The 16481-nt window shown below is 52.7% G+C and overlaps 1 protein-coding gene across 21 annotated transcripts in view; it reads left to right on the forward strand.

Annotated features, from left to right (window-relative positions):
- The window catches only part of CSGALNACT1 (chondroitin sulfate N-acetylgalactosaminyltransferase 1), a 329577-nt gene that overhangs the window by 239209 nt on the left and 73887 nt on the right, over positions 1-16481 (forward strand). For 14 of the 21 annotated variants that reach the window (XM_043454678.1, XM_043454684.1, XM_043454675.1 and 11 more), the window contains one exon: positions 12813-13680. In XM_043454678.1, coding sequence (XP_043310613.1) covers positions 13071-13680 — 610 coding nt within the window. In that variant the 5' untranslated portion in view covers positions 12813-13070. Of the gene's footprint in view, positions 1-3456; positions 3628-4357; positions 4494-12812; positions 13681-16481 lie in introns of those variants that run through there. The other 7 variants (XM_043454691.1, XM_043454689.1, XM_043454686.1 and 4 more) reach the window with 2 other exon arrangements.

A 16481-nucleotide genomic window follows, 5' to 3' on the forward strand; every position in this document is an offset into this window, starting at 1 on the left:
TGTGATAACCTGTAATGGAAAAGTGTCTGAAAAAAAAAGTCTACAAAAAACTAGACACTTTCAATGGTGCATCGTGAGAATTCTTCATCTTTTCCCCTTTTAAAAATTAAGACAATGGGCATCCTTACTGGTGGAGCTGGAGTGGGAGTGGAAAACCTTGACTCGGTCTGCATGTTATAGATCCATGGTCGTGGAGGGGTTCTCAGCTGGGCCATGTGGAATCGTACCCTGGAGCTTCTCTGACCCTTCCAGCCGGAATCGCATGGTTCATCTCCTCTGAAACACAGTGGCATCCCTTGTCTATATGAAAGATGACTGACCGCATCCCCTGGCAGCTGGTGGGGTCCTCAGCCCACCCCTCCTCTGACCTGTGGTCATCCGAATGGTCTCACTCGATATGCACTCAGTCACTGGGTGGATAAAATTCATGTTAATCGTAACATCGTTGCTGAATTTCAGGAGCTGTTTTCTGTCCCCTTGTTACTATGGAGGAAATGGTTGTCATGAGGGTCCCACGTGCCACTTTCTGGTGGGACCAGGTGGGTGCGTGGGGTGGTCTCAGAGCCCCACGTGCATAATCAGAAGGTTTTATTGTTGTTTAAAAACATTTTTTTAAACCCCAGGAATAGCTCCAGTACCAGCAACTAGAATTAGAATGCTGCTGTGTCAAATCATGTCCTTTCAAGCTATTGGAAAATTGCCTTTCAGAAATACCCTAGAAGGATCAGAGATTTCTCTCAAAAACAGTACCAGCTGACGTTTGACCAGGGACCTGGTGGGTCCCCGCTTGGTTGAGTTGTGCCTATGGTCCAGGTGGGCAGTCTGCTTCCTGCTTGGCCGGGAAGTATACTCCCCAGTACCCGAGTGATGTCCAGGAAGTGTGAAGACACCCCCTGTGCTGTCCTGATGCCGGGGTGCCATGCTGAGTCTTCACAAGAGGTGACTTTTAAAAGCCCCCCTGGGAACCTGCCCAGGGTCCCCACCTCTCTGTTTAAATGCAGTTCGGGGAAAGCTTTCCAGATACACTACAATTTTCTTCTCGTTTAAAAAGTAAACCAGACTTTGGGGGATGACAAGGATGTGAGGGAGCTACTTTGATTTACAGGGTGGGCTTTCCTGGTGGCTCAGACGGTAAAGAATCTGCCTGCAATGCTGGCGATGCGGGTCCAATCCCTGGGTCAGAAAGATCTCCTGGAGGAGAGCATGGCAACCCACTCCTGTATTCTTGTCTGGAGAATCCCATGGACAGAGGAGTCTGGTGGGCTACCGTCCATGGGGTCACAAAGAGTCAGACACGACTGAGTGACTGACACTTTCAGACACTCGAGGGTGCAGGATAGAGGTGGGGACCAGGCATCCCAAGTCCAGCATTCTGCTTCTGACAGTGCTTTATGCTGGCCCCATCACTGTCTCAACAGCAGCTGTTTCTTCCAGGCTCACCTTTCTGGTTGGTGAAACGATGGCGATGCCAGATTGACCCCCCTTCCAACCCTACGGCCCCCACCTCAGTGACCGGGCGTGTCCAGAACGAGACCCCTCCTTCTGCTGGCTCTCCCCATGAGCCTGTCCCTTCCCAGAGCTCCACCCGGCACCCTTGTCCTTCGTGGACGCTCCCTCTCCCGTGTCAGGCCGCTCTCCAGTCCAGGTCCAGGAGGTGGTACCAGACAGACCTTTCTAGAACTCCTCTCCCCCACGCTGAGGGCTGCAGCCTCTACTCGCCTTACCCCACCCCCGCAGAGGTGCGCTGGCCTCGGGCGCATCTGCCTCCTGCCGATCGCCTTTCTCCAGGGCTTCTCAGCACTGCCCGTTTGCTGAAATTCAGTTCCGATCATGTGCCTCCTGTTTAAGCAAGGTAGACGGCTGGCTGACCGATGCCTGTAGGCTACCGTGCAAATGGCCTGTGGCGACAGGAGGTCTGTCTCCGCACAGACCCTGTTACGACGCCGTAGACCAGGTGGCTCAAACAGCACGTGTTTACTTCTCACAGCTCTGGAAGCCGGAAGTCTGAGGTCAGGGTGTCAGCCCGGCCAGCTCCTTGTGTTCGGCTCCCCTGTTGCACCAGCCTCGCTCCCTGGCCAGGGTCTATGCTTTCCCTCTGCAAGGCCCGGGCCTCTGTTAAAAGCGCAGTAAAGGGTAGAGAAGGGCTCTCCAGGTGGCTCAGTGGTAATGGATCCGCCTGCCAATGCAGGAGACGCGGGTTGGATCCCTGGGTCAGGAAGATCTCCTGGGAAGGAAATGGAAACTCACTCCAGGATTCTTGCCTGGAAAATCCCATGGACCGAGAAAGCTGGCGGGCTGCAGTCTGTGGGGTCACAGAAGAGTCGGACACGACTTAGTGACAAGAGCAGCAAGTGATAGAGACGTCACAGGGCCCAGTGATGGAGAGACAGACAGCAGAGCCATGCTGCCTAGGCTGGAGACCTATTTCTACCCTTCCGTTGCCGGGTGACTTGAGCCAGTTGCTGGGTAACCTTTGCCTCAGTGACTTTACCTGCAAAATGGGTACAATGTTAATAGAACCTACCTCATCGGAGACATCAGAGAAGTAGGAAGAAGACGCAAGTCGAGTGGGGTCCTAGACAGGAAGGTTTCCAGGAAGGGCAGGAGATATTTTAAGAATGAAGCAGAGGAATGTTAGTGGAACATTAAGAAATATTAAACTGAAAAACAAACTTGGATTAGATAAGCACCCTGTGTCTCATTTATCTCATGTAGAAATAGGACAGTTTTCATTGCCGGTAACTTTCTTTCTAGGAGTGATATCTTGAAACGCTTTTAGCTAATCCCCTAGTGATCCCCTCCGTGGAAATGGTGGAGGCAGGAGAGGCTTGGTGTCCGGGTACAAGCCAGGGGACGGCGGGGGATACCAGTGGAGGGGCTTGTGGTGTGGTGGGCCGCACTGGACTTTAAATATGCTACAGGCCTTGCTGTCTCAGTCCTGTCCGGTAATGACTGCTTTCTGGAAGCACACGCCTGTCTGTGTGCTGATGCCTCCTTGTCGGTGGGAAAGGACCGGTGGGAGAACCAGGCAGAGTCAGGTGGTCGTTTTGTCTTGACTCAGGACAATGGTCGTCTCCTTAAGCCTCTGGCTTCAAACAAGTCAGCAGAAGGCGTTGCTGGACTCTGCATGGTGGGTCCCGGCACTTTGGATTCAGGATGTGTCCAGGGGTTGGTGGCTCCTCTGGGGCCGTGGCAGGGTTGCTGCTGCGCTCACCCGCTTCTTCCCGGAGCCCTGGGGCGGCCACACTCACACATCACACGGCTGATGCCCGGGGAATGAGTGCCACCCCTGGGAGGGGGCGGCTCGCTTGGCCACGGGGTGTCCACGGGGTGTCCACGAGGCCAGCGGAGAGCCGTGGGTCGCCACTGTTTGCCCTGGCATGGGGTCTCCCCCAGGGGGGCCCAGGATGGGGAGGAGAGAGGCGACGTACACCCCTCCCCGGTTCTCACCTCCAGATCCAAGCCCTGCTGTCTCACGCTCTCAGCGGCTGGTGTCTGGATCCGCTTCGCCTCGGCAGCTGTTGATCGTCGTTGGAGCGCTTTCCCTGGCGCACGTGTTCTCCGCCTGCCTGCCCTTCCCTGTGGCCCGTGGTTGCCGCCTCCCCTTTGCCGCCGTGGCCTGGTTCTGTAAGTGTGGTCCCTCTGTCTGTGCTCCGGGGTGTCGTGCTGATGGGCGTCGACGCCCTTTGGGGGTGCGGAGGCTGCCGGCCGTGTGGGAAAGTCTCGGATCTCTCCGAAGTCCGGTTTCCAACTCTCGAGATCAGGATCACCAGCTCACATGAGGTGCAGGGGAGACGGCAGAGGATGCTTGAGGGGCAGTGATTCTCGGAAGGTCCCTGGGGGAGCCCCTGGGCTGCCTGAAAGGCCACCAGGTCCCTGCCTTGGACTTCTCACCTGCTCGGCATGCAGGCGCTCTGTGTCTGGAAGTGTTTTCAAGACGCGGGCTGGGGTGCGGCGGAGGCATCTGGTGACGCTCATCTCTCATCCTCCTCTTCCCCGCCCTCCTCCGATCTGCTAACAGGTGCCCGAGAGCTCAGCTTCCCCCTCGCTGCTGCCCTCCTTGCAAGTGAGCCTGAGCGCCCGCCCCCACTCTCGGCCTCCTCAGCTCGGGGAGGGTGACTCACGCCTCCCACCTCCCCTGGGAGCTGGTGTTTACCACCCAGCGACTCCGCCCAGCATCTGCGTGGGGGCCCTGCTTGCCTGCCGCTCAGCTCGGAGGGCTTGGCACGGAGCCCTGCTCACTTTTAATTAGTCCTCTCTGTGTTCATCACCGGCACGCCTTTTCCCGGAAGCTGGGCTGTGTGACCTTGGGACGTGGTCTCCCCAGGGTTGCGCTTCCCTGAATCTCCAGCGATGTCACTTGCCAGGGTGGCTTCTGCCTGCACGGGAGCACCTTAGGTGACGCGTGGTGATGGCCACTGCATGGGCAGCCCCTTCACCAGCCTCTGGAGGACGGAAGGGAGGACTCGGTGTTTGGCAGAAGAGAGCTCGTAGTGAGTCCAGCCAGCATCTCGGTTAACTGACCAATGTTTTTCTCCTTTCGAGGAAGAAATTCCACTTGCTGGGGTGCATTTTAGTTGCGCCGTTTTAAACCTGATATGTGGGGATGGGCTCCCGGCATCTGTTCAGAGGCCTCTGGCTGTTGCAGGCGTGTTCTGTCCCCGGACCTAATGGGGGGCCCCAGCAAGGCTCGCCCCAGGCACGCCCGGGATCCCTGTTATTTCCAGGGACGCTGTGAGTTTGCAGAACTGCTAAGGGGATGCAGACATACAAACCACAGCTAAATGGGGAGACAAAACATGATAAGGAAAAAGTACTGCTCTGTACCATGTCTGAGAGGCCAGGCAAGATCCACTGGGCGCTCAGAAGCAAGAAAAATTTGACAGGTCGGGTGCAGGAGGAGGGACGGGTCTCAGCAAGCAGTTCAGGATTCGTGAGGGTGGTGAACGGCCCAGCTTGGGGGGGGGGGGGCGGGGGTACGAGCAGGGTTTGGCATCAAGGCTGAGCTGGATTTGACTTGGGGCTTGGCTCCTTGCCAGTTCTGCACCAGGGGCAAGTGACCTCACTGCTCTCAGCCTCGGTGTCCTTATTGTTAAGGGGATAATGAGAACCAGCTCCTGGGATTGTTTTGAGGATTAAATGAGATAATGTGTATAAAGTGCTTAATCTGGGGTCTGGCCCAGAGCAGATGCTCTCTAAGTGGGTGTGATGGATTGTATGTGCCAGGAGGGGCTGGGAGCCTGGTTTCTCAGGTGGCCCCACCAGCCCCAGAGACCCAGCGGGGCAGATGGAGACAGGATGGGTCTCCCTGACAGCTGACTCAGCCCTGCTCTTACAGTTGGGGCATCTTCTGGCCAGGAAGAGGTTCTTTGTGGGCCAAGACCACGCAGCGCGAGCCCTGCGTTCTCGCGTGGAGCCCTTCTCTCTCGTCAACCCTGCCTCCAGGTTCCAGGGCCCCCACCTGTGCCGACTGACCCCCTTAGATGCTCCTGAAACAAGGGCAGAGGTGGCAAGATGGTTGGAAAGGAAGATCCATGTGTATTTCAGGAAGACCCTCTCTTTCAAGCATTCACCGGCAAATTAGAAGCCAGAATCCAAAGAGATCAACACAAAGGGCTGGCCTGTTTCCTGGCTTTTCAGCTTTCAGAGTTGTGACTCATCTCTCTGCATCCATTTTCTGATTATCAGACCCTAGGTTTTTTTTTTTTCCCTGCATTTCCCTGTCTCTGCTTTAAAGTAGGGAAAAGGGAGTCAGAAGTATTCCTTCCGAGCAGCGTGGAGATGATGGGGCTGGAGGGGTGCCTCCCAGCAAGGGGCTTTCCATCCCTCTGGGCCGTGGGGAACCCCCTCTGGATCTGGTTACAGGGAAGACCCTCAGGGCATCTTGAAGGCCATGAGGTTCAGGTCCTCCAGGGTGGAAGGGGGGAAGCATGCTCGTGGTGGGGCCAGGCAGTGTCCCGGCAGTCGGTGTTGGAGACCCTGGGATGGAGCCAGGGGTCCAGAGGCAGGAAGGTCACCCCGCAGACTGGAAGCCTGCACTGGTGGATGGGGCTGCAGTTTTGTGTCCCAGGAACACCGGAATGAAAGGCGGTGGGAAGGGCAGTTACGTGGGAGCCAGAAACAGGTCCCGGGGGGCCCAGGATGGTCCATTAGGGTGAGAAGACATTCAAAGCATTTTTTATGATTCATTGTTGTCGAGATATTGTTTTGTGAACACATAATGCAACAGTCCTGTAAGATTGGTGCATAGCTTGTCAATGAATCCATTAGACATTTGGTCCTTGCCCACTGGTCATGTCCTGCTGGGCATGCCGTGCTGTTTATGTCCATCAGCTTGGAGACCACTGATCCGGGGGTGGAGGAGGAGCGTGGCCCTCGGAGGCCGGTTCTGTCGAGGGCAGAGCCTCGGGCCGGGCAGCCTGGCGTCAGGCTGGGGAGGCTGCAAGGATGCTGCCCGACCACACTGATGCTGTGATGTCTGGTGCAGGCTGTGCCGCGCTGGCCCTCACCTGGTCCTGTGTGGACAGCGACACTGATCTTCCCTGCACTCCTCAGCTGCCGTCAGAAGCACCCTGAGGCTGACAGCGCTTGGCACAGGATGGGTGCTGCTGACTCAAGTCGCCTGGAGAAGAGACGCTTGTGTTGCAGAAAGATGTGCGATGCCTGAGAAGTGTGGCTCCGCAGCTCCCAGGGGAGTGATTTGGGAAGAATATGCTCATTTTCCGGCCGTTTTAACGTCCCTGAAACATCTCAGCCTAAAGTGGCAGATGTGCACTAGAGGCAGCTTGCTGTGGACCTCACGATGCTGCGGCAGGAGTTGCTGGTAGAGACGCATCTCTAAGAGACCGGGTGGGAGAGAAGTGTGTCCACAGGAGGCAGAGAGGCGGGGCTGGGAGCTGGGTGTCTTCAGCTCCCGGAGTGGCTTTGGTCTGCCTTTTGCTGGATTCTGCACAATTACCCGCCCTCCTGCGTGTAGCCTCAGCCCCTCACGTGTGCCCCAGGCTGACGGGGAGGCAGGGATGCCAGGCCATGCGGGAGCCGCCCGGTGGACACAGGAGCTAAGTGGAGGCGGAGAGAATTCTCCATGCAGCGCTGAGGCGGGCTGAGGGTTTGTTGTTGTTCAGTCGCTCAGTTGTGTCCGACTCTCTGTGACCCCATGGACAGCAGCACGCCAGGCCTCCCTGTCCATCACAAACTCCCGGAGTTTACTCAAATTCATGCCCATCGAGTCGGTGATGCCATCCAACCATCTCATCCTCTGTCGCCCCCTCTCCTCTTGCCCTCAGTCTTTCCCAGGATCAAGGCCTTTTCCAGGGTGAGGCTTACAGAGCCATTTTGTATATGTTTCTGAGAGCATCTGAAGTCTCTCTGAATAAGCCTCCTTGCACGATGCCGTCTCCACACACATTCAGGATGGTGTGCTTATCCAGGAGATAGGACCTCGGTTTATGCTCCGTTAGTGCAGCTAATCCTGCCACCTAGGCTGGGCCGCGCCCCTGCCGTCAAAGAGCCGATTGTCTGTGCCCCCCGAGGAGCCACTGCACAGGGCGGCCTGGGGCCCTGGTCCCCCTGCTTCCCGGCTCAAGACACGCGGCTGGTTATCTTCCCCTCCTGCCCTTCTGGCCGGGCGTGTGCACAGGGTAGAGATGACCCCTGGGCTTTATGGCCACTCCCTGAACGGGCTTCTTGTCACTCAGGCCTGTCACCGTCCTGAGTAGGGCTGCCAGGCCTGGCCTCACCACTGAGCCCGTGACCCTTCTGCCTGCTGCTGTCCTGGCCGCGTCTCACAGCTGGGCTTGTCCTGCGGTCCTCAGCGTGTGTGAGCTTCTCAGGCCACTCGTAGAAGCCCCTCGGAAGGCTCTCTCTGCCGCAGACCACAGCCCTGCTGACCGAAATGTCCACTGGGGTCTGTAGAGTGAAACTGGGACATGCATCTTAAGAGCGCCTCTGTCCTGGCTTTGGAATTTGAATGTCTACTGTCCTCACCCTGGACCAAAACTTAAGACGGGTCTTCATTTCAGTCTCAGAATTTCCACTCTAAGATGCAAGGATACACAGTGCCTGTAGCCGCTTGCCTATCTTAATGAATGTTGTGGATACCTAACATTTATTTTAAGCTCTTGTCATTTTGAAATTTATTTTTTTATACTTCTCAACCCCTATCCCCCATACATTTGGTAGGTGGGAACATGGCATTAGCGATGATATCTGTCTCAGTGTAGTTTGCCTGTTCAGGGCTCGTGTTGTTGGCAAGGGGCTGCATTCCTCTGCAAGCTCATGGGGTTGCTGCTAGATGTTGTGCTTCGTTCACTTTTCATCTCCTGTAACTTCTTGTCAGCAGTAACTAGTAGGTGCTCAGTGACAGCGAGGAGGAATAGCGACGGCATCCTGGATTCTTCCCCTTCTCGGGCCCTCACTGTGCTATTTGGAGGCCTGGGGCTGCCCCGGACGCCTGCTGGTCAGCGCAGGATGTCAGAGCTGTCAGACGGCTTGCAGCTGGAGTCTGAGAAACCCACCCCATGGCTGGGCCCCTTGGCTTGGGCCCCTTGGCTTAGGCCCTTGTGTCTTTCAGACTCTCGGCCTTGAACGTTCAGAAAGAAATTCTTTAAGCAGCCCCCTGCCTGCATACCCCAGGGCAGAGCTCTCAGGGTCAGTCTGTCTGTCCCGAGAGCCCTTGTTCAGCCTGAGAGTTTGGGGAGTGACCTTGCGTCAGGTGGGCTCAGCCCAGGGTGATCTGGCGAGCACTTCAGTGTGGTCTGCCCTCACAGCGGACCTTGGAGGAACCTCCGCCTGCCCTTTCGTTGCTCAGAGGTTGTAAAAACAGCAGCGAAGCCGCTGAGTTTGGATGTCCTTTCAGTCTAATCAATAAGTGCAGTGTTTTTGGACGGTGTGCGTCACGGAACATCCCTGGGGATCTGGCTGGGGCAGGGAATCACTGGGGGACGCTCTTGGGAAGGATGGACGTTTGACACGAAGGTGGCAACGAAGTAAAAGGGCTTCCCTGGTGGCTCAGACGGTCAAGAATCTGCCTGCAACGCAGGAGGCCTGGGTTTGATCCTGGGGTTGGGAAGATCCCCTGGAGAAGGGAAAGGCAACCTACTCCAATATTCTTTCTTGGGAAATCCCATGGACAGAGGTGCCTAGTGGGCTACAGTGCATGGGGTCTCAGAGAGTCGGACACAACTGGGTGAAGTGAAAAGAAAAAAAGTATTACTTCTCAGGTGGACTTTTCTCTAAAGTACTGTGTTTGAGTCAAACTTTTGCTTTAAAGCTATATTCACTGTTTATTCTCTTGAACCTTTCTGAAAAACAGACATAAAGAAAGTGTATGCTCTTGCTTGAATTCACAGTGATCTATCATTACTTTAGTCTGCTTTTAATCAGGATTTTAAAAAAACCCCTAATATTTGGTTATTTTGTAAAACAGTATTTTGAAATGTCTGATACATTTATGCTCTTACTTTTTTCTCTCTAAACAATAAACAAAAAAAATCATCCTTAATCTTGCTCTGCTAACTAGAGTACAAGAAAAATCTAATGCTAATTGCAATGACAAAAAGGTAAAAAAAGATTAAGAAAAGTAAAATGTAGCTGGCAGATGCAACGAGCACGAGGATTTTTTTTGTAGTTAAAAAAGAGGAACAGGCACCTCCCTTTTACTCGTCCTAAGGTTGGCTACTGACAGGACTTTGTTGTTGTTCAGTCGCCAAGTCACGTCTGACTCTTTGAGACGCCATGGACTGCAGTACAACAGGCTTCCCTGGCCCTCACCATCTTTCACTTTGCCCAAGTTCATATCCGCGGGTGCCATCCAACCATCTCATCCTCTGTTGCCCTCTTCTCCTTCTGCCTTCGATCATTCCCAGCATCAGGGTCTTTTCCAATGAGTTGGCTCTTCCCATCAGGTCTTGCCCCTAACTGCCCCAAAGACAGAACTCCTCTGAAATCTGGGTGCCTTTTCTAAGTTTTTTAAATAGTAGCAAGATGTTGCTGGGATGGTGCAGCTGTATTTTCACCGTCACTGATGATAGTGCCTGGTAATTACATGGTGGGCTCCATCTGCAGCTGTAAACACAGTGGAAATGTTAACTGTTTCATTCTCCCAACACCGCTGCAGAGAAGCGGGAGAGGCTGGACCTTTGTGGTTTGGTTGTACGTTTGGTCTGGGTTGTATCTCATCAAGGCGTCCTGTACATGTATGTGGTAGAGCTGGGACGGTAACACCTTTGCTGCAGATGAAAAACACGATGTCGCCATAGAAGTAGGAGTGGGGAGGATAAGCCTCCTGACTCCAGCAGGCAAATGCGCAACCAGGTTACTATTTTGATTACAGGATAGATTGCTGGAAACAGCGGAAACCACTGTGTGTTGAGAGGTGCGGAATTTTATTTCTGATGTACCTTATCTGCTCCTGACCTTTAAAAGGAGCAATCCATCACTGCTCCCTTGGCAGTAATTTTTACGGCTTTTGTTTCTTTTAAAAAGTCATTTCTTACTAGGCCTGTTTTTTTTCCTCCTTTTATATCTCAAAGAGTGAAATAGCAAATAACTTTGAAATTTATACTAGTGAACTTCAAAAGCTGGACTAGACTTTCCAGAGATGTATGGAATGGAACGAAATAATTATTGTACAGTTTAAAAAATATTTTAGCTATTGCTTTAATGCACTGCTTCAGTTAATCCACATGATTTCAATTTATCATGCAAATACAGCAATTATTCCATTCAAAACGTTAGAAAGATTGCATACTTTGTTTCCCCAGCACAATAAATGGTGTTGAATGTTCCTTCTTTTTTTGTTTTTTTTTTTTTTATTTGCTTATTTGGTCTTTAGTGACAATCCATTTAAAGTAAAAGTCTTTAAAGTGGCCGAATAACATGGTGATGTGTCTTCACTGGTAATTCAGTACTCGCATATGATGAGTTAGTACTCGGATATAATGAGTTAATCCAAGGGATGTCATTAAAAACAGCACGGTGCCTGAATACCCAAGCTGAGATGTTTTTAATCACAGAATTATAGTAATTACATAAATCCTGGGATTTTCATCAGACGGAAACAGGCACTAAACATGCACTTTAAAGTTAACACTGATAACCATGTACTGTGCTCAAGTGTAGGCTGGAGAATCCTCAGGCCAAGGGAAACACTGGAGATAATGTTATGTGTTGCATCTCAACGGAAAACTGGGAAATCAACTATTTTGATAACATAGTAATATCGTCAGAGGCACATCACCTGGGAAGTAGGAGGGAAACTCCCAGCTGTGGTTGTGGTACCAAGGGGGTGACCACTCAGACTCACTGAGCCCTGCTGTTCACTGCATTTTCAGCACAAGGAGGGTGCAGAAGGAGCACCTCCTCCTCCTCCTCCCAGGGATCCAGAAGCTGCTAATTGCCTAGAATTCTTCTGGTCCATCAGTGAGACAGCCCACTGGTAAATGAGGCGAGAATCTGGATATCTAGGTCTAGTGAAGACTATGTGAAAAGTAACTTTGTTATCGCAGGGATTTTTTTAAAAGTGTTGAAATGACCCAGACACAGTATCTTCAGGGAGCTCATGTCAGAGAAGTGATCTATTGAATAGGAAGATGCATCTAGGAAAATTTATTAAAATCTCCCAAAACAAGAAATCTTATTTGATTCATTTGTTGTTCTTTTTCCTGGCTCAGATGGCCAGGGGAGACGAGAAAAGGGGATTGAGGAAGGGAGGTGGTGGAGGGGGTGAGGAAGAGAGGGTCACTGATGGGTGGGGCAGGAAGGGGGTGCTCGGGAAAGGGGGACAGCGGGTCAGAGCCAGGTGGCTCCGCATTTGTTTGGGGGGGGATGGTGAAGTTGAGGTGCAGAGTGTGTGTGACAGGCCGTGTGGTCTGGCTGGGTATTCCTGGTGAGCCGCCAGGACGGGGAGTTCTTCCTGGAGGGTGGGCAGAGGCATCCTGGGTTTGAGTTCTCACCAGGCAGTGTTTCAGGTCCCCTTCTCCCGGCCTCATCCCTTTCTCTGTAAACTCATCACCCACTGCCCTGGAACAGCTGTCTGAGCTCATTCTGCATGTTACCATCCAAACTTAGCATTTGCATAAATGGCAACCCACTCCAGTACTCTTGCCGGGAAAATCCCATGGATAGAGGAGCCTGGTAGGCCACAGTCCATGGGTTCGCAAAGAGTCGGAGACGACTGAGCGACTTCACTTCACTTTCACTTATTTGAGCCTCCAGGTGCTTCCTCGCTGCTCAGCAGAAAGCGTGAGGACCACCCTGAGCCGGCTTAAAGCTCTGCCCTAGGCGGGTGCCCTCAAGATCAAAGATGCTCACTGTTTGCATCTAACAGGGCTTGGGCAGGCCCTGTCTGCAATCCCATTGTCACTTAAGTTTTGCTTTTCCCCTTTTAACCACGAAAATAATATGTGCCATTGTGGACAATTTACACGATAAAACTCACCGTTCATCCTGCTCTAGTGAGAGAGCTCACGTTTTGCCATCTTTTCTTTTTTTTTTTCTTTGCCTGCTTTGTATTTTGTGTGCACTCCTCTGCAAATGGGTATCTGCATTCTGATTCAGAAACACCAAACAATGTTGTAAGCATCTTCTTTTTTCTTTTTGCCACACTGCATGACTTGCAGATCTTAGTTTCCCGCCCAGGGACTGAACCTGGCTCTACCGCAGTGAGAGTTTAGCAGTCCTAAACACTGGACTGCCCGGGAATTCCCAGTATTTCCCATAAACCCCACTGCATATTGATTATTGATCGTCATGGTGAACACAAGGAGGTTATTTGCCTTGAGTGAGTGTTATTGTCCTCTGTCTCTCCCCAGATCCCCTCTGGAAGGTTACGATGGGAATGAGCCTGACCACTTGGACGGTTTCCCCGACTTGTTGCCTCTGCCCGCAAGTTCGTCCTTCAGAAGTCAGGAAAGTGCTGCTCGTGGTGGTGGCCTCCCAGGAGCAAGGCGTGGCGGTGTAGACAGGAATGGATGAGAGCGACTCGGGGGCCCTCGGACGCGTGCTCCCGGAGGTCTAGTCTGGGGACGCCCCTCGCGGGCCACGGCCGCATGGCCGACTCCTGAGCCAGGATGCTGCGCCGGGGGCTGCTCGCCTGGGCCTCCCGCGTGGTGGTCTTGCTTGTGCTCCTCTGCTGCGCGGTGTCCGTCCTGTACATGCTGGCCTGCACTCCGCGGGGCGACGACGAGCGGCTGGGGCTGCCCCGGGCCAACGGCCCCACGGGCAGGGCCGGGTCCCAGGCGGCGGAGCTCGGCTGGGAGGAGCGCCACCGCGACCACGTCGGGAGCCTCAAGAGGCAGATCGCGCAGCTGCAGGACGAGCTGCAGGAACGCAGCGAGCAGCTGAGGGCCGCGCAGCAGCTGGCCGGGGAGCCCGCGGGGGCGCCGGGCAGGGCCCAGGCCGACCTGCTGGCCTTCCTGCGCTCGCAGGTGGACAGGGCGGAGGTGCACGCCGGCGTCAAGCAGGCCACCGAGTACGCCGCCGTGCCCTTCGACAGCTTCACGCTGCACAAGGTGTACCAGCTGGAGACCGGCCTCACCCGCCACCCCGAGGAGAAGCCGGTGCGCAAGGACAAGCGGGACGAGCTGGTGGAGGCCATCCAGTCGGCCGTGGAGGCCCTCAACAGCCCCGCCGAGAGCAGCCCCGACCAGCGGCCCTACACGGCGTCGGACTTCATCGAAGGTTGGCCGGCTCGCCACGGGGGTGGGAAGTGGTGGAGGGGCCCGTGGTCCCGGCCCAGGCAGGGCCGAGCTGCGGAGGTCCGCGGTGGCCGGGGCGTGTAAGACAACTCAGCGTGGCCAGGGAAGGTGCAGAGGCAAGGAGGGAGCAAAGGAAACAGGGGAAGCAGACCAGGCAGCACCCCCAGGAACAGGCCAACAGTACTGTTGACTGAAGCAAGCACAGATCCACCGTGATCCCAGGCGGGGCTGATTTATACCAGTTCAGACTGGTTTGAACTGGCTGGGACTTCAGACCAATTTTAAAAAGCTCTGAGGCTGGTTTAGACTTGTTTGAATTGTCTGAGACTTGTTTAGACCAATTTAAAATGTTTCTGGGGCTGGTTTAGACCTGTTTGAACTGGCTGAGACTTGCCTAGACCAGTATAAAAAGCCTCCCAGCGGTTTGACCTGTTTGGACTGGTTGAGGCCGGGTTGAACCTGCTGAGATCAGGTGGAACTGGCTTAGACCTGTTTGAACTGGCTGAGACCAGCTTAGACCAGTTTAGACTGCTTTAGACCAGTTTGTACCATCTTAGACTGGTTTATGCCGGCTTAGCCAAGAGTGGTTTTGAGTGTGACAGGCACTTTAAGTTTTGTGACTTCTTATAGGCACTTCTGGAGGCAGGGTCCATTCATCAAGCCACAGACAGGACAGTAATAGCCGACGTGTGCTTATAGCACTTACGCTGGTCCAGCTCTGTTTTAGCAAGTTGACAGTTAGAGTGAGCCCTTTGAGGGGGGTGAGGGGATGGAAGCTCAGATTAAGTAAATCACGTAAAATTGCTCCCTTACCAAGTGACAGTGGGATGTGAACCCAGAATTCTGATTCCAGCAGTGGGATGTGAACCCAGAATTCTGATTCCAGCATCCGCGTCCTTAACCACTGGGTCACATTGTGCAGACAGTCAGAGCACCTGGAAGCTGAGGGAGTGAATGACTCTTTTCTTCGTGGATGCAGACCAACCTTGTAATGACTTGTGTTTGTGCCAGTTTTAGAAGAAAGCAGCCTCATCTTGAAAGTTTCTTGCAGGCTCTTCTTACCGATTTTTCCATTGTTACTGATTCAAAACTCAGCTAATAATTCGGGAGAGGAGCTGCCTTTGAGGGTGCCCAGCTCTTCCTCCTGTTTCTGAACAGGACCTTCTTCCCAGACACGTGGCTTGTCCACTCACCGTGCTCCCTACTGGGTTCTGTAATGACCATCTCGTCCACCTGCAGGCAGGACAAACTGCCTTTAGTCGTATCAGAAACCCTCCCTCTGTTCCTCATGCCTGTTCCCTTTGGATGCCTTCCTGTCTTACCATTTTTCCCTTTACAGGTGAACTGTAAGTTAATGCAGTTTTGATATATTATCTGTTTTCATTTACCTGGAGCTTGGTAAAGAAATCTTACATAAGATCAAGCTTTTGACGTGTCAGCTGGAAAAAAAAAAAAAAGCACAGCCTGAGAATTGTGAATTAAATTTTATTTGGGTGCAAAATGAGGACTTTAGACAGGGAGGCAGCATCTCAACCATCTCCGAGGGTACCCCCCCCCCCAAGAAGGGGGGTGGAGGTCAGGCTCTATGTGATTTTGGTGAAGGGGGTCCATGAAACAATGCATTTTGGCAGAAGGTTGCTGCTGGTCACGAGGAGCAGATGTCATTGTTCATGATTTTGGTACTTTTCCACATATGAGAAGATACAAGAAATAGGGCTCCTAAAATCTTCACCTGAAAGTATCTATCTGAGACTTGTTCCACCAGTTTTTCCCAGAGAATTGAGTGCCTCATTTTTACTCTCTACCTCAAACTCCTTTCAGGGTAAGTTGAAGGTCAGTGACTTCAGTGGCCAATGACTTCATCCTTGTAGAGGCAGATTAAGTGTCCATTTTTCATCCACAGGTTTCAGGATTTTTTTTTTTACTTATTTATTCTGAGGTTATTAAAATGCTTAGCACACTGGGAAGCTAGTAAGTATAAACACAGGGTGAGCACTCAGTAAGTGTTTAAAATAGCGTGAGGCTGTAGCCTCCCGTTTTTAGAGTGCCTGACAGCTTATGAAACATTTCCACAAGTATTATTTGCCTCACTGACTTCCAGGGAAAATCGTTAAATTAGACACCCTTTAAAAGGAACTCCTAGTTGCCCCTCACACAAAACCGTTTCAAAAGTTTGATTACAGATCCGCGCCTGCGCTTGGGCATGTTCACCCTTGCGGCTTTAACCTGTATTCGTGTTTGAAATCTCTGCTTTCCCGTGCCCAGAATCTGAAGTGTTAGGCCTGTGGTTCTCCGTCAGGAGAGACCCGGAGCTCTTGTCCCTAAGCTGATGTGCCCTGTGGCGTGGCTGACTTCCTCTCAGAGACCGCTTGTCACGCTGCCCCGTGTGGGTAACACCCTGCGTGTGAAGGCAGGTCGGTCCACACACGCCTTCCCAACTTGAGAAAAGTCTACTCAGCTATTTCATATGATGACTAAATGGACACAAACACTTTAAATGTGTTTGCACATATTTGACTGTCATGCACATGGGCTGATACCACTTTTTCATTCTTATTGCAAAAGACTATGGAGGCAATTTTTACTTTCTCAGTAAATGTAACTGGCCAGGAACTGCAGGAAGGCAGAGTTAAATCCAGTGCAAGGAGTAACTGTCAGGCAGAGACATTTCTGAACAAAGTGGGGTTTCCGTCTCTACAAGGATTCTGTCATCAGCTGGATAGCTGGGAGGTTGTCACCGATGATTCTGTCATCAGAGAGGTGGTTGGATTGAGTTACACATGA

The sequence above is a fragment of the Cervus canadensis genome, chromosome 31 (genome assembly GCF_019320065.1).
Source record: "Cervus canadensis isolate Bull #8, Minnesota chromosome 31, ASM1932006v1, whole genome shotgun sequence".
Lineage (NCBI taxonomy): Eukaryota > Metazoa > Chordata > Mammalia > Artiodactyla > Cervidae > Cervus > Cervus canadensis.